General features: G+C 43.9%; 1 protein-coding gene across 1 annotated transcript in view; it reads right to left on the minus strand.

Annotated features, from left to right (window-relative positions):
* Positions 1-9,953: 9,953 nt before the first annotated feature.
* The window catches only part of LOC311130999 (inaD-like protein), a gene marked incomplete at its 5' end in the record, with an annotated part of 117,251 nt that continues 108,776 nt past the window's right edge, over positions 9,954-18,428 (minus strand). The window contains 5 exons of the mRNA XM_084163833.1: positions 9,954-10,575; positions 12,842-12,965; positions 13,207-13,310; positions 18,017-18,121; positions 18,247-18,369. Of these exons, the coding sequence (XP_084019959.1) occupies positions 10,429-10,575; positions 12,842-12,965; positions 13,207-13,310; positions 18,017-18,121; positions 18,247-18,369 (603 nt within the window). The remainder of the gene's footprint in view (positions 10,576-12,841; positions 12,966-13,206; positions 13,311-18,016; positions 18,122-18,246; positions 18,370-18,428) is intronic.

Genomic DNA, 18,428 nt, shown 5'->3' on the forward strand with positions numbered 1-18,428 from the left:
AAGCAGAAAGAACAACATCGTCATAAAGAATAAACATATTCATCAGTAATAAGGTCCTCAATCAGCCTTCTGAATTACCATAGAGGCACCAAAACATCACATTTAAGAAGATTTTGAAGATTGTTCCACAAATAAGGTGCAAGAAAACTAAACGCTGACTTACCTAACTCAGTAGAGACCAAAGGAATTTCCCATCCCTGAGACCGGGTGTGGTAACTCGTATGTCTAAATTTTAGTAAAGATGTTAGGTACAGTGGGACTTTTTGTAAAAGGGGTTTATAAATGAAAACATAGCTTTGTATCAACCTACGTGACATCAAAGAGGGCCAACCAACCAACAAAAATGTTGCCCGTAATAAAGTGCAGTGCGCTATGATAAACTGCATCTAGCAGCTTTAATGAAGTGCCAGAACGTAGACTGAATAATCTGCTTTCTACTATTTAGCGAGAGGCAGGACCTATTTCTATAGAAGAAGCCCCATTTTAATTCTCAGCTTCTTAACTAACTCATCAATATGCTTTTAAAAAGACAGCTTTTCATCTATCCAGATGCCCAGATATTTGTAAGCACGGACACGATCAATATGGACACCATCCAAAGTACATAAGCTTAAATCAGAGTTATTTTTATGTGCTCTAGAGAACAACATATACTTTGTTTTACCTGCATTCAGTACTAATTTCAGGTCAGTAAAGTTTTTCTGTAATACAATGAAGTCAGACTAGTTCAGATAGAGCCTAGTCAACTGTGGGGGCAATAGCATACACAACAGTATCATCGGCATACAAGTGCAGGTTACAGTTTTTTTTACAGACAAGTCGATAATGTTAATGTAAACAGTAAAAAGTAAAGGACCCAGAATCGACCCCTGCGGGACACCTTTTGTAATATCCAGGAAACCTGATTTAACACCATCAGTAGATACACATTGAGTTCTATCTGTCCAGTAATTTTTAAACCATTTACATGCAGCCTGGTCTAGGCCAATTGAGGAAAGCCTCTGAATCAACAGTATCGAAAGCCTTTGACAGGCCAATGAAGAGGGCAGCACAATGTTGCCTTTTATCCATACAGTTAACCACATCCTTTATAACTAGGGATGCAGCAGAGATAGTGCTATGACCTGGTCTAAACCCCGACTGATGTACATTTAGAATACATTTCAAAGATAATAAAGATCTTATCTGAGAATGAATCAAGGATTCTAACATTTTAGCAAGGCAAGAATGTTTAGAAATGGGGCGATAATTATTTTGGTCACAAGGGTCACCACCTTTGTGAAGGGGGAGTACATGGGCCGCCTTCCAAACCTTGGGGATAGTACCAGATATAATTGTCAGGTTAAAATATGGGTTAATGATTCAGCAATCAGGGGGGCAGAGAGCTGCAGCAAAAATGGATCAAGCATATCAGCCCCATTTGATTTTATTTGTAAAACTTTTTTTTTTTTACAGCTAAAGGGGATCCCTAATAAATACAAATACATCAATCTTAATCAAGGCATCTAGCATATCACAGCTACAGTGGGGAGAACAAGTATTTGATACACTGCCGATTTTGCAGGTTTTCCTACTTACAAAGCATGTAGAGGTCTGTAATTTTTATCATAGGTACACTTCAACTGTGAGAGACGGAATCTAAAACAAAAATCCAGAAAATCACATTGTATGATTTTTAAGTAATTAATTTGCATTTTATTGCATGACATAAGTATTTGATACATCAGAAAAGCAGAACTTAATATTTGGTACAGAAACCTTTGTTTGCAATTACAGAGATCATACGTTTCCTGTAGGTCTTGACCAGGTTTGCACACACTGCAGCAGGGATTTTGGCCCACTCCTCCATACAGACCTTCTCCAGATCCTTCAGGTTTCGGGGCTGTCGCTGGGCAATACGGACTTTCAGCTCCCTCCAAAGATTTTCTATTGGGTTCAGGTCTGGAGACTGGCTAGGCCACTCCAGGACCTTGAGATGCTTCTTACGGAGCCACTCCTTAGTTGCCCTGGCTGTGTGTTTCGAGTCGTTGTCATGCTGGAAGACCCAGCCATGACCCATCTTCAATGCTCTTACTGAGGGAAGGAGGTTGTTGGCCAAGATCTCGTGATACATGGCCCCATCCATCCTCCCCTCAATACAGTGCAGTCGTCCTGTCCCCTTTGCAGAAAAGCATCCCCAAAGAATGACGTTTCCACCTCCATGCTTCACGGTTGGGATGGTGTTCTTGGGGTTGTACTCATCCTTCTTCTTCCTCCAAACACGGCGAGTGGAGTTTAGACCAAAAAGCTATATTTTTGTCTCATCAGACCACATGACCTTCTCCCATTCCTCCTCTGGATCATCCAGATGGTCATTGGCAAACTTCAGATGGGCCTGGACATGCGCTGGCTTGAGCAGGGGGACCTTGCGTGCGCTGCAGGATTTTAATCCATGACGGCGTAGTGTGTTACTAATGGTTTTCTTTGAGACTGTGGTCCCAGCTCTCTTCAGGTCATTGACCAGGTCCTGCCGTGTAGTTCTGGGCTGATCCCTCACCTTCCTCATGATCATTGATGCCCCACGAGGTGAGATCTTGCATGGAGCCCCAGACCGAGGGTGATTGACCGTCATCTTGAACTTCTTCCATTTTCTAATAATTGTACAATAACAGTTGTTGCCTTCTCACCAAGCTGCTTGCCTATTGTCCTGTAGCCCATCCCAGCCTTGTGCAGGTCTACAATTTTATCCCTGATGTCCTTACACAGCTCTCTGGTCTTGGCCATTGTGGAGAGGTTGGAGTCTGTTTGATTGAGTGTGTGGACAGGTGTCTTTTATACAGGTAATGAGTTCAAACAGGTGCAGTAAATACAGGTAATGAGTGGAGAACAGTAGGGCTTCTTAAAGAAAAACTAACAGGTCTGTGAGAGCCGGAATGCTTACTGGTTGGTAGGTGATCAAATTCTTATGTCATGCAATAAAGTGCAAATTAATTACTTAAAAATCATACAATGTGATTTTCTGGATTTTTGTTTTAGATTCCGTCTCTCACAGTTGAAGTGTACCTATGATAAAAATGACAGACCTCTACATGCTTTGTAAGTAGGAAAACCTGCAAAATCAGCAGTGTATCAAATACTTGTTCTCCCCACTGTAGTAAATTGTTTAAATGAAAACAAAGATTCACTAGAAGTTGACGAGTTAACCGTTGAGTCAGCTAGAGGCTGGCAGAGAGAAGAGCAGTCGATTGACTGACCAGGATCAATTTAACTACTGTTTCTCTCAAATAAAAAGCCTGCCGAGATAAAATGATGATGAAAAGCATCACTTATTCCATTCTTCTCAGTTATTACGCCAGAGTCAGACAGAACTTGCTTAGGCAGAGAAGAGGAACTTGTACGCTTCAGTGCATTTACTGTTTTCAAAAATGTTGAAGGATCACCAGCAGAGTTAGAGATAGAGCTTAAAAAGTAGCTTGATTTAGCTTTCTGAATCGAGATAGTACATCTGTTTGTCAATTGTCTAAAAGATTGACAGTCCATTACAGTCAGAATTGTTTAAAAGGGGCGTGTTTATCTGCCAGAGGAATAAATATGGAGAAGAAATGTTCTAGAGCCAACTCAGGGTCAGGAATACATGAGTTGTGGCTAAATCACAGTAGAACATGTCATGTAAAAACCCTTGAAGAGAAAACCTTGTAAAACGTATCTTCTTAATTAAACAAGGATTAGTACATACTATGGGACGATGATCACTGAGATCATATGCAAATACTCCACTAGACAAACATTTATGAGGGTTATTAGTACAAATTAAATTAATCAATGATGGGTTAACAGGGTTTTTCACATTTAGCTGTGTGGGTTTTGAGATCAATTGAGTCAGATTAAAATCAATGCATATACTCTTAAATTGATCTGAGGCCGGGGATAGCCAATCCAGATTCAAATCCCCTAGAATGACCAACTCAGAGGACAAAAAAGTGTTAAACACTCGGATATAGCACCAATAGCATCCGCCATGGCAGTAGGTGGGCGGTAAATCCCAAGAACAAATAAAAAAAAATCTGGTTTATGGTCAGATCTACAACCAGGAGCCCTACGAGATTTAAAGTCAGAGGGCGTATTCAGCTCATTCCCATCAGAGCTAACAGGAATAGTGTCATCTGCAGCTATTTGCTGAGCGAGCTGAGACTTTGCCAAGGTCCCTGGCCAACCACGTGAGAGCAGAGTAGACTGAGCATTTGACCTCCCTCAAGTCGCTGGATGCAGGGGCTGGAGCGGGACCTGGGAGAGCAGTGTTGGCAGAGCTCAGTCCACCCTGATGAAGCTCCCGCCAAAGCAGTGGAGCTGCTGCAGGGGATCGGAGTGGCTGCCAATGCTCCATTCTGGGTGTGCACAGGAGGCCTTGGTGTGGCTCCTTTTGCAGGGTTGGGGCTGCCATGGGGGGCAGGAGTGTCCCAACCAAAACTAGCCTGGGATGGAGGTTGTGGGAGGAATTGAGGAGCGTGGTGTGGAGGGCAGTGTGACTGGCGAAGCTTCAAACTCTCAGCATATGAGGGCTGATGATGTGAATGATAAATGGTGTGGACTGCATCATGTGGCGCACCACCCTCAACAGTGTTTTGCCAGACCCTAGGGTAGTAGTCGGTGCTTTGTAGAGCTGGGCTGTGATGGGCCGGGTCTAGTAGTGCTGTGCTGTGATAGACTGGGTCCGGTTGAGCTGTGCTGTGATAGCCCGGGTCTGGTTGAGCTGTGCTGTGCTGGGTCTGGTAGATCTGTGCTGTAGAGTGGATGGTGGTGGCTGAGAAAGTCCTGCCTTAGCTCATGTAGCTCCTTCTGCAGGTTGTGTATGTGGCTGGTGTTGACTGTGCTGGACAGTTCCTCTGTAGGTCTGTGCACTTCCATCCTGAGAGCCTGGTTGTACTCCTACACACCGCAGCTCCCGGATCTCATCCCTATGCTGACGCACCGGGCTGATCTCCTCCTCTATAAGATGCTGCGGTACTGCAGGTGTGAGAGAGGCATGCTCAGGGCTGTGTCTGCTACAGGCGAGGGAAGGAGAGGGACACTGGGGACTACATACTAGGGCACAGAGGGAGTGGAAGCTGTTGTAGGTAGTGACGGTGGAGAGGTTTTAAGTTTAGCAACATTAGGTTTTATTTGTTCAAAGTAGTGGACAAATTGATCCAGACTGTCCTCCGAACCTTGAACCCTCACAGTGCCGTTATTATAAATATGAATGTTACATTTGGGTGTGGAATCAATGTACAGTTGCCTCGTTGTTCTGTTTTGACATTTTAAGTTCATTGTTGGTCTTGTGGAGAGCTGTGTGCCAAGCATTAGGATCATCCGTGTAGAACAGAAGGTCTCCTTTTATTTCCTTGTTCGCTTTTAGGATGAAGTCTGCCCTCAGTCTCTGGGAATTCTCTTAGCAATTTATTTTTTCCTGACTCATTTGAAACATTCTCAGGATACGTGATGGCAAGGTCTCTGAAACAATGCTTAGAGAATGCATCCATCTTCATCTCCACGGTGACCTCTAAACAACACACTCTGCTCTAGAATGATGTGCATGTGCCTCTTGATGAAAGCACTTATTGAAATAATGCACCTATAGATAAATGTGGTTTTCAATGAAACACATACATGAAGATACTCTCTCAATGTTCAGAATGTTTCTACCTCCTTTCCAAGTGCTCTTTTGCTTGTTTGTTTATCTGAATGCTTGTTTACCTACCAAGGCCTGAACTATCCTCCAGAAATCCTTCCTCTTTCTCCCTCTGTTGTTGTCCTTGTTGGGTTTAAAGTCCTCCTATCCAATTCCTTCCTTCTTTAACCTATCTCCTTCCATTCATCTACACCAGGGTTCTTCAATTCCGGTCCTGGAGGGCCGAAACACCTGTTTTTCATCCTCTCCTTCTAATCAGGGGCTAATTCAGACCTGGGACACCAGGTAAGTGCAATTAACTACCAGGTAGAAATAAAAAACAGAAGTGTTTCGGCCCTCCAGGACCGGAATTGAAGAACCCTGATCTACACTGACTGAAGTGGATTTAACAAGTGACATCAATAAGGGATCATAGCTTTCACCTGGTCAGTCTGTCATGGAAAGAGCAGGTGTTCTTAATGTTTAGTATACTCAGTGTAATTCACAATTCAAGATTTTGAGTATTGGGACACACGTTTTTGTCTCTAGCAAGATAAGTATTGGGTCTCTACAGACACAGTTGGGTCTTTAGCCCAATCTCGTTTCTCCACCTGCACCGAACTATATGAGATTGACAAGATGTTATAATTGCTTCGAACTGAATGGAAGGGAGCATTCTAATGTTTACCATTCTCAATTGCATGAAGGCTGGAGACCAAAGTATGTGAGTGTGGGAAGAACACTGGCTATGCCAAGACCAATGGAGACAACTATGATACCAGCCTGGATATGGTCAGGTAAGACGCTCTAACAATACCACTTAAACACTTCTTTTCTGTTGTTTTGTGGTCTACATTTCTAAAAGTACTGACGACCTACAGATAAATGTTGTGGTGTGTGTGCAATTACAGTAGGGGTTGTGTTCTAATTAGTGTGTGTCCCCCCCCCCCACAGGAGCAGAGATCACAAGGGTGCATATGAGAACACGGCCCTTGAAGGCATGGAGGACAAAGTCACTGTCATGTGACCAATAAGAACCAATACAAGCCACCAATGCGTGGTTTGTCGTGGACACACACACATCGTTTCAGAGAGACATACAAAGACAATTTATCAATAGCACTCCAAGCAAGTAGCAAAACAATTCAAGATGAGTAGAAATCAATTTAAGTGTAGAATTTTAAAGTGTAGAATATTTGATAATTATGTCAAACTATTACTGATTTATAAAAAATGTAATAACATAAAGCCCATATGGGGCTAAAGTGTGACTTCAGTCTTAATATACAGACCTAAAAAATAAAATGAAAAATTCTCATAACAATGGAAGCAATTGAAATATTTGTTATCAGCGTATCAATGACACATGGTAGAACAACTTCATAAAATACATTGATTTTAAGGACTAAACAGCCACACTTGAAGATCAGAGGGAGGACATGGTGGAAAGGATTGTGCTCCCCTTGTATTTAATAAAACATGGATCATCATCAGACAATTAATCAGAATTCACAAAGAGCATCAGTGTATGACCACAGTCAGTAGGCTAAACACATTTAAAGATAAGACTTGCATTTGTGATCATAGAGAATATATTTTTCTATAGATATATACTGTGTAACCACGTTATTACAGCAGAGCTTGTCACACATCGATATATGAAGGGTGGATTGTTTCTTTGGATTTGAAAATGCGTTCCATCGATCAATGATGTGAAGAAATACGTTTTCTGTGGCGCTACGGACGAGCGTTCAGTTCATCGATGACATAAGACGGAATTATTGGGAGTTACAGGATCATCATCATCAGTACAACTTCTGATGAACACACGCACGTGTACACACACACAGCCTATTGCCAATTGACACGCATAGGAAAAAATCTGACAAAATCTAAAAGTCTAGAGTAGATGGAGAGATCACAGCATGAGGAAAACAGCATGAGAGAGAGGGAAAGAAGAACGTGAAATAGGCAGCAGTGAGTGGCTGAATATGTGTGAGTTTAAACTTAATCTCTTTAAAGGGATCTGGCATTAAGACTTACAGCAATAGGCTCTCACAGAAATAAGACCGACGTATGATGAACACACTGTCTACTCTTGCACATCAGCGACTCATGGCAGAGCAGTAGTCAGTCCCCTTAAGAAGCCCACTTCCCCTAAATCCTAGGACCCCTTACAAGTATTTAGGACGCACACCAGATTGCACTTTTACTGAGACAGGCACGGTTCGAGAGTTAATATGTAGGGTTTTCCTTAGTGTCAGCCGGGGTCGTATTCATTGTAGCTAAATGGTTTGCAACAGAAAACAAGTGTTTTTTATTGGGCAAGTTCAGGTATTGCCTCCTTGTTTCAGTCTGCTTTCTCTAGTTTGGGGCCTAATGAATACAACCGAGGGGGGGCCTCAAAGTGTCTTGGAGTAACGTGGTGTCACTTCCTGTGAGCGTGGAGGGGTTGCAGCAACACGGGAAACAAACGACGGGCTCCAGCCGAGGGAGACAGGATATCCTGTAATTGTTGGGACGTGGTGAGCTTCTCGCAGCTGGACAGGACAGTGTGGAGCTACAGACACACATGGTTGTATTCATTAGTGCACACCGTAGCAAAATGTCTTGCTATGCAAAACAAAAACAAGCATTTCTTAAGTTCAGGTTGTCCCTTCCTGTTTCAGTCAATTGATTCTGATAGTGCCCCAAATGACCAAAAACATTGATATATTTTTTTGTTGCCATGATACATCTAAACAAAATAATAAGCTTACAGTAACATGCATGTAGTACCATCCGCATGACACTAATAAAAACAATGACAAAGGCAGGTAAAACAAAAAGTAATAGCACTTAATTGAAATGCACGTGTCCACAAACTAAAATGATTGGGATTGGATAGGAGGTGGATCATCCAACTCAAATTAGCATTAGCATAATCTTTCTCCCTTCTACCAGTTAAGATAAAGCCTGGTTCCAGTCATGTTTGTGCGGTCTTGTTTGGCTTGATAATGACCATGGGAGTAGCACAAATATCTTGGACCAGACTAGTTAAGACATGGATGTATTTTGACACCATTTCATAGAACCTTAATAGGCTTACAGGGATATTCCAGGGCCAGCAACAGAGGTAAAGATGTAGCTACCCTCCATACAAACCCACACTAGGGGAAAGCAAGCCCCAGTAACAGACACGATGCCCGATTTAAGTCCTGAGATTCGCCTACATTATATTGTACCGCTAATAGCAACGTGTCTGCCGCAACAGTGCTAACAAACACACACTGTATATATTTTTCATTGCTTTGCAAAGGTCTCAGATTCAAAGCGGGTTCTGATTATTTGGCAAAACTGTGTACTAATAACCTGTCTAACATCTGCATATGCAAGACATAACTCCTTCGTGACACGCACAATAGCTTACAACAACTCTTAGCAGGACTACACAACATACTGTATAGTGAAATACCAGCAAGTAGTTGTTGGCCTTTATAACTGCTTTTGGTTGGCTACAGAGGGTGTTGTGTCATGCTTACGAGCATGCTATTAAGTGGTATAGAAGTACATGGCAGGTTACCAGTTATTTCAGCATAAATGCGTTGATTCATTTCTTTGACCACATATATAGACTAGACCAGTGGTTTTCAACTCTTACCCTACGAGTTATAATAATAATAATAATAATAATATGCCATTTAGCAGACGCTTTTATCCAAAGCGACTTACAGTCATGCGTGCATACATTTTTGTGTATGGGTGGTCCCGGGGATCGAACCCACTACCTTGGCGTTACAAGCGCCGTGCTCTACCAGCTGAGCTACAGAGGACCACGAGTTCTGGAGCCTGCTGGTTTTCTGTTCTACCTGATAATTAAATGGCACCCACCTTGTGTCCCAGGTCTAAACCAGTTTCCTGATTAGAGGGCAATAATGAAAAAATGCAGTGGAACTGTCTTCGAGGTCCAGAGTTGTGTTTGAGGGGACTAGACTGTTGAGCTTACTACCTTTGTGTAAGAGTATGATACTACGAATTTAAATTGTGTGTGGGCAAGTATGACATGAGACAAATGGACAAGTGTATGAGAGAAATTAGAAGATGTGTGTCAACCTGACAGTGACTCACTGTGTCATAGCCCCATTCCCTGCCGAGACCATTCACCCTCACAGTTTGAACATTAGCAGAACCTGCAGCTAACATCGCTAACCAGTGTCTCCCCATCAGGGAGATGCTAAGCTAATGCCAGGCTAACGGTGAAGAGACCTAAACCAACTGAATCTCTTGTATTGTTCTATCAGTGTTCTAGGAAGGAAACACAAAAAAAGCTGAAATGACACAGAGAGCAGATATTCACATAGACTGTAAAGCTTCCCTTTGTTTCCTTGCTACATAACATTCAAGCATCTGCCATTTTAAGTCATGTTGTGTATCCAGTCAGTGCAGCCATTGGACCGCCCTCATAGTGAAGCAAGCTCCTAAGATGGCACACAGGAAATGAGGTGTCACTACTTCCTGCAGCCTCCCAAATAGTCCTCTTATTTCTCATGGTTCACTTGAGGGCACAGCTGAACGTGGCACACGTTTTCTCTCTACATCTCTACAGGGCAGGGCTCTCCCTGGCAGTGCCACCTATAGATTGAATCGTTCCAGAACCAATGCCACCTTCTCGTTAATGGGCTGTTTAAAAGGGTGAAGACGGGCATCAGATGTTGGCCAACTCCTCGGAACAGAGTCTTATATTTTTTGCACGCTGGAAAGTTGAAACTAGTTCAACCCCCATAATGGTCGCTTGCCATCGGGGGTATAGGTGTGTGGGTGAACTAGGAGAGTACTTTCAGAGTAACGGCCCCCCTCTGTCTCTTCAGTATGGCTACGGCCAGTTCGTGGGTGGCCCCCTCCAGACTCTCTCCATTCACCGACAGGATCTGGTCGCCCCTCTTCAGACGCCCGTCTACCGCCGCTGCCCCCTGCAGGAAGAACAAGGGGAGCACACATAGTAAGAGGGGGAAAGGTGGTGGAAATAAGACAACCGCCCCGTTACAGTATATATATGTTTTTTAAACAACCTTATGATCCTTGGAACTGACAGCGTTTTAACTACAAACAGACAATCATAATATTAGTAAAAAATATCAAATTCCCAGTTTATGCTACAAAACCAACTTTTTAAGAGGTTTTAAAAATAGGTTATATTTGACACAACATTCCATAATGTATTGTTGCCAGAATAGATGGATGCAGTTCACTGCATGATTAATATAATTCAACAATACATTTCTTGGTAGGTTGTAAATCACAGCTGGCCTGGTACATTGTTTGCTGCCTCCACCGTTTCAGTTTCAATGACTCAATATTTTGGACAAAAATGGACGAATGTAACTAAGGCTGGGAATGTCAATACAATCAAACTAGCAATGGCAATGATTTCAAGTCAGTCATAACGTGGCTAATAAGCTAGCGTATCTATTTATGTACCTATTTATTTAGCAAGCTAAAAACAGAGCCTAGCGTTAGCTAGCTAGTTAGCTGCTGGGAGGATGTCATGTCATTGGAGTGGGTGAGTGACATTTGTATTTTTCGGTGGCTACAGCTAGGGATGCAGGTGTCATTTGGTTAGCTAGCAAGAAATGTGAATCGCTTTGCTAGCTAGCTAGCTAGCTATGATGAACTTGAACGACTGTTATCCAGTTAGCATATCTTGCGTTCGTAAATTCACTCTGGCTATCTACTCCGATTTCACAGCACTCTCATCTGAGTGTGCCAGAGCGCAGATTAACTGCTGAATTTACGAACGCGCAACACCTTCTGAATATGACCGGTGTCAGTAAACGTAGGCAAAAAAGTAATTACATAGTCACTAACGCTCTAGATAACATGTAAACAGCCTAACAAGCCCTGCTAGGACGAGTATAATGGTCAAAGTTTGGTGTTCTCTCATTTGTGTCTGGAAGCATCTAGCAAGCTAACCAAATGTAGCTAGTTAGGTTGGGTGCCTGACTGCCGTTGTGAGGAACGCACGGATCAACCCTACTCCTCGGCCAGAGTGTCCAGTGTCAATAGTGCAGTGTGCGCTCTGAACACTCTGACTAGCATTAGTTATTGATGTGCATAACTGAGGGAGCGAGCCTACCTTTTCATGGTTGTTTGATCAATATGACAGTAAAGTTCCCAAATGTGGTATTTACATATTTGCAGAAATCCATTCAGGTGTATTTTGTGGCTTTTGCCAAATGCGTTCTAATAATCTAAAGTCAGGCTGTTGCTACTGCCTGTAAACACATGATGGCAGGTCCTTGTGGCAAATGGTTATTTGCATAAAGGCCTACTGTAGCTCTGATTGGCTATGGTGCACTGGTCTGCAGAGACTCCAGTTCTGGAGGAGACAGATGTTTTTATTAGGTTTTATTTACTGCAGTGTCTATTAATTATCCAAACGCACAGCCGCTTTCCCACTCTATTTTGCTATAGAACTTTCACAAATGCCTTACTATACGTCATTCCCAAACATTCTATGAATTTATGAAAACGTGAAAATGACCATATTGAAATGCTTGCTTGTCAGAAAATATAAAAACAAGGTGTCATATTCTTCCTGGGGGTATATATGAACAGATTTTAATAAGATTTCATGTTGCTAAAATGCTGTCAGTTCCACTTTAACTTCCTTCCTTTTTAGAAGTAATCACTGATCTGTTTGTGAATGTGTTTGTATGTGGACGTGTTTTAGTATACTAGTGGGGACTAGAAGTCTCCACAAGAATAGTAAACAAAAAATGTTTTGACCAACTGGGGACATTTTGTTAGTCCCCACAAGGTCAAATGCTATTTCTAGGGGTTTTAGGGTTAAGGTTAGAATTTGTGTTAGTTAGGGTTATAATTAGAATTAGGTTTAGTGTTAAGAACTAGGGTTATTTTTAGGGTTAGAGTTCATTCAGGTTAGGTTTGGGGTTAGGGTTATAAGTCGCTCTGGATAAGAGCGTCTGCTAAATGACTAAAATGTAAAATGTAAATGTTTAGGGTTAGGAAAAATAGGATTTTGAATGGGACTGAATTGTGTGTCCCCACAAGGTTAGTTATATTATATGTGTGTGTCTAAATGTGTGTGTATGTGGTGAAGGAACATTGCTGCCATCTGGTGTCCCAGAGGGGAAATAAAAACACAGTATGCCCTATGGCAAACTAAGCCACATTACCCTGCATGCATGCGTGATGGTGCAAAGTGGAGTTAGTTACCTTGCTGAAGACAGTCTTGATGTAGATGGGCAGGTCTCCATGGGGGCTTCCGAAGCCCCCTACGATGCTGAAGCCCAGGCCGTCAGAACCCTTCTCCAGAGAAATACTCTTGGGCTTGGGGGCCCTGCAGAGACATGAAGGAACCAGAGGGTTAGGACTAGGATGCACCGGGCCTTTTATTGTCCTACTTGCTCAAACAATGGGATCCATTATTTTTACACTTCTTTTAATTTAATGTAATTAATATTGTGTTATTGTACAGATCTAGGGTCAGCTTACCCTCCCCTAATCCAAACCTTAACCATTAGGGGAGAATGCAAAAATGACCTTAGATCAGTGTCTAGGAGCAACTTATTCCTACTCACTCTGGCTCCCCTGGCTGTGAGTCTGGGCTGTTGGGAAGGCTGGTGCTAGTGGACATACTCTCCACCTGACTGGCTATGGCAGTGATGTTGGTGTCGGCGATTACCTGCAACACACACACAAACAAATTAGTATGCACAAATGACAGTAAACAAAACAATGCACGTGTTACGTTTTTACATTAGAACTCACAGGGTATAATCTGTCTCTGCTTGTGTGTGGGTGTGTACGTGTTTGTGTGTTATAGACGAGGATGAGTCTATCAGGGTACATGCGATGTGTGTTTCAAATCGAAAAGAATCACTAAAAATGGTAATGTACTACAGACATGGTTCCTAGTTCAAAGTCCTGGTTCAATGTCATAGAGAGCCACACAAAGCATAATGTGGCTATCATTGATCATTTTCTCCTTTCCCTCTCTCTCTCCTGCTCCTTCTTTGGCAAGGAAAATATGTTCGTTAGGTTTTAGTTTTCTCTTTTAATGAAATAGTCAGTCAGCCAACAACAGAGGGTGGCGACGTCGTCAGCATCATTTCATTTCCATATTTAATCAAGTGGGAGGCAATTAAAATATGAAAACAACAACAAACAAAGGCTAATTAACGGACGACTTGTTGGCTGTGCGAGGGAACATTAGTGGAACGCTCCCCAGCCATCGCCTGCACTTATCTTACTGACACCTTCTTTATGGAGAGAGAGAGAGAGGGAGAAGGAGTGAGAAAGAGTGAGAGACAGCGAAAGAGATAGAAACAGAGAGCGAACTAGAAAGAGAGAGAGAGGTGCAGAGAGAGATCGAGTCAGACACGGAGAGAGAAAGAGGTGTGAGGAGGGAGGGGGTTAGTTGTCTACAGTAATTGCTAGGTGTCCTGGGTGGTGTGTGTGTGGTGTAATCAGCGCTAGGCAGCAGGGCTAGCCCAGTGTAACAGCCCAGTGTTGAGGCTTCTGGAGCTGGACTGATAAAGCTGCATTAGCATAAAGGCCTGGGATTATCTGTCCCAGTGCGCCAAACTGCCAGCCGGCTGCACAGAGCTGATAACCACACAGTGTATGGGCGGGTGTGTGTGTGCACAAACACACGGCAGTATTTTCTACTGCACACAGTATGTGCATACACCATTGATAAATACATACACATCATAGTCAAATAAAGTTTAAGGATTTATATTTGGAAAATGTATTTTTTACATATCTGTAAATAAAATGGCATATTTTTTCCTTATTAGGGAATATGTATTTGATGGATGTAAAATAATCTGCAATTATAAAACAATGTGGTCACATTGGGGTCCCTTATTTGGCCATACAAAATATGAGTGGGTTGGGGTGTTAGTGTGTGTGTGTGTGTGTAAACAGTCACTGGCCAGTTTATTAGGTACAGCTTATCTAGTACCGGGGTCAGACCCCTTTATTGAATTCTTCAGGGCATGGACTCTACGTGTCGGAAACGTTCGTTGCTCAATTAGTATCAAGGGACCTAACGTGTGCCAGGAAAACATTCCCCACACCAGTACACCACCGCCACCAGCCTGTACCGTTGACACCAGGCAGGATGGGACCATTGACTCATGCTGCTTACGCCAAATCCTAACTCTGCCATTAGCATGACGGAACAGGAACCGGGATTCGTCGAACCAGGCAATGTTTTTCCACTCCTCAATTGTCCAAATCAAATCAAATTTAATTTGCCACATGCACCGAATACAACAGGTGTAGACATTACAGTGAAATGCTTACTTACAAGCCCTTATCCAACAATGCAGTTTTTTAAAAAGTAAAATGTAAAATAAAGTTTTAATTAAGAAAAAATAAGGTCAGTGCAAATAGTCCGGGTAGCCATGATTAGCTGTTCAGGAGTCTTATGGCTTGGGGGTAGAAGCTCTTGAGAAGCCTTTTCGACCTAGACTTGGCGCTCCGGTACCGCTTGCCGTGCGGTAGCAAAGAGAACAGTCTATGACTAGGGTGGCTTGAGTCTTTGACAATTTTTAGGGCCTTCCTCTGACACCGCCTGGTATAGAGGTCCTGGATGGCAGGAAACTTAACCCCAGTGATGTACTGATGTACTGGGCCGTACGCACTAACCTCTGTAGTGCCTTGCGGTCGGAGGCCGAGCAGTTGCCATACCAGGCGGTGATGCAACCAGTCAGGATGTTCTCGATGGTGCAGCTGTAGAACCTTTTGAGGATCTGAGGACACATGCCAAATCTTTTCAGTCTTGCCCTCTTCACGACTGTCTTGGTGTGTTTGTACCATGATAGTTCGCTGGTGATGTGGACACCAAGGAACTTGAAGCTCTCAACCTGTTCCACTACAGCCCCGTTGATGAGAATGGGGGCGTGCTCAGTCCTCTTTTTTTTCCTGTAGTCCACAATCATGTCCTTTGTCTTGATCACGTTGAGGGAGAGGTTGTTATCCTGGCACCACACGGCCAGGTCTCTGACCTCCTCCCTATAGGCTGTCTCATCGTTGTCGGTGATCAGTCCTACCACTATTATGTCGTCTGCAAACTTAATGATGGTGTTGGAGTCGTGCCTGGCCATGCAGTCATGGGTGAACAAGGAGTACAGGAGGGGACTGAGCACGCACCCCTGAGGGGCCCCCGTGTTGAGGATCAGCGTGGCAGACGTGTTGTTACCTACCCTTACCACCTGGGGGCGCCCCGCCAGGAAGTCCAGGATCCAGTTGCAGAAGGAGGTGTTTAGTTCCAGGATCCTTAGCTTAGTGATGAGCTTTGAGGGCACTATGGTGTTGAATGCTGAGCTGTAGTCAATGAATAGCATTCTCACGTAGGTGTTCCTCTTGTCCAGGTGGGAAAGGGCAGTGTGGAGTGCAATAGAGATTGCATCATCTGTGGATCTGTTGGGGCGGTATGTAAATTGGAGTGGGTCTAGGGTTTCTGGGATAATGGTGTTGATGTGAGCCATGACCAGCCTTTCAAAGCACTTCATGGCTACAGACGTGAGTGCTATGGGTCGGTAGTCATTTAGGCAGGTTATCTTAGTGTCCTTGGGCACAGGGACTATGGTGGTCTGCTTGAAACATGTTGGTATTACAGACTAAGTCAGGGACATGTTGAAAATGTCAGTGAAGACACTTGCCAGTTGGTCAGCGCATGCTCGGAGTACACTTCCTGGTAATCTGTCTGGCCCTGCGGCATTGTGAATGTTGACCTGCTTAAAAGTCTTACTCACATCGGCTACGGAGAGCGTGATCACATAGTCATCCGGAACAGCTGATGCTCTCATGCATGCTTCAGTGTTGCTTGTCTCGAAGCGAGCATAGAAGTGATTTAGCTCGTCTGGTAGGCTTGTGTCACTGGGCAGTTAGCGGCTGTGCTTCCCTTTGTAGTCTGTAATAGTTTTCAAGCCCTGCCACATCCGACGAGCGTCAGAGCCAGTGTAGTACGATTCAATCTTAGTCCTGTATTGACTCTTTGCCTGTTTGATGGTTCGTCGGAGGGCATAGCGGGATTTCTTATAAGCGTCCGGGTTAGAGTCCCGCTCCTTGAAAGCAGCAGCTCTACCATTTAGCTCAGTGCGGATGTTGCCTGTAATCCATGGCTTCTGGTTGGGGTATGTACGTACAGTCACTGTGGGGACGACGTCATCAATGCACTTATTGATGAAGCCGGTGACTGATGTGGTGTACTCCTCAATGCTATCTGAAGAATCCCGGAACATATTTCAGTCTGTGCTAGCAAAACAGTCCTGTAGCTTAGCATCTGCGTCATCTGACCACTTTTTTATTAACCGAGTCACTGGTGCTTCCTGCTTTAGTTTTTGCTTATAAGCAGGAATCAGGAGGATAGAGTTAGATTTGCCAAATGGAGGGCGAGGGAGAGCTTTGTATGCGTCTCTGTGTGTGGAGTAAAGGTGGTCTAGAGTTTTTTTCCCCTCTGGTTGCACATTTAACATGCTGATAGAAATTAGGCAGAACGGATTTAAGTTTCCCTGCATTATAGTCCCCCGGCCACTAGGAGCGCTGCCTCTGGATGAGCGTTTTCCTGTCTGCTTATGGCCTTATACAGCTCATTGAGTGCAATCTTAGTGCCAGCATCGGTTTGTGGGGGTAGGTAGACAGCTACAAAAAATATAGATGAAAACTCTCCTGGTAAATAGTGTGGTCTATAGCTTATCATGAGATACTCTACCTCAGGTGAGCAAAACCTCAAGACTTCCTTAGCCCTCCAGTGTTGGTGATCGCGTTTTTAGCTGATAGGAGTGGAACCCGGTGTGGTCTTCTGCTGCAATAGCCATCCGTGACAAGGACTGACGAGTTGTGCGTTCCGAGATGCCGTTCTGCACACCACTGTTGTACTGCGCCGTTATTTGTCTGTTTGTGGCCCTCCTATTAGCTTGCACGATTCCTGCCATTCTCCTTCAACCTCTAATCAACGAGCTGTTTTCACCCACAGGACTGCCGCTGACTGGATGTTTTTTGTTTGTCGCACCATTCGCGGTAAACCCTAGACACGGTCATGTGTGAAAAGCACAGGAGGCTGGCCATTTCTGAGATACTGGAACCGGTGTGCCTGGCACCGACGATCATACCACGCTTAGGTCACTCGTTTTGCCCCTTCTAAAGTTCAATCAAACAGTAACTGAATGCCTCGATACCTGTCCTGCTTTATATATATCTATAAATAACAAGCCACGGCCACGTGACCCACTGTCTGTAAGAGCGATCCATTTTCATGAACGGGGTGGTGTACCTAACAAACTGGCCGGTGAGTGTATATGTGTGTGTGTGTCTGGTGTGTGTGCATGAATTCCATGCATGAGTGCGCATGAGCATGCTTGCAGTGTGTGTTTCCACCTGGAGAATGATGCTGCCGTAGGCATTCTTCAGCATGGTGACCACATCCCCATGGGACATGCCATCCAGAGACTGAGCGTTGATACTCACTATTCTATCTCCCACCTGGAGGACACAAACACCATGGTGAGAGATTATAGACAGTAAGGGGATGGTGGGGCACGCACGCACACAGACACACACACACACACACACACACACACACACACACACACACACACACACAAAACCTTGAGCCTGTGTGTCTTGGCTGCCACCCCGTTGGCCTGGATCATAGCCACGAAGATGGGGATATCCCCAAGAGGACTGCCCTTCCCCCCAGCTATACTGATCCCCAACGCATCAGTAGGACCCTGAGAGAGAGGGAAGGAGAAGGGTGATTTGTTTGGTTGGTGACTCCTCATCTTCTGAT

The sequence above is a fragment of the Coregonus lavaretus genome, assembly GCF_964263955.1.
Source record: "Coregonus lavaretus genome assembly, chromosome: 6".
Taxonomy (NCBI): Eukaryota; Metazoa; Chordata; class Actinopteri; order Salmoniformes; family Salmonidae; genus Coregonus; species Coregonus lavaretus.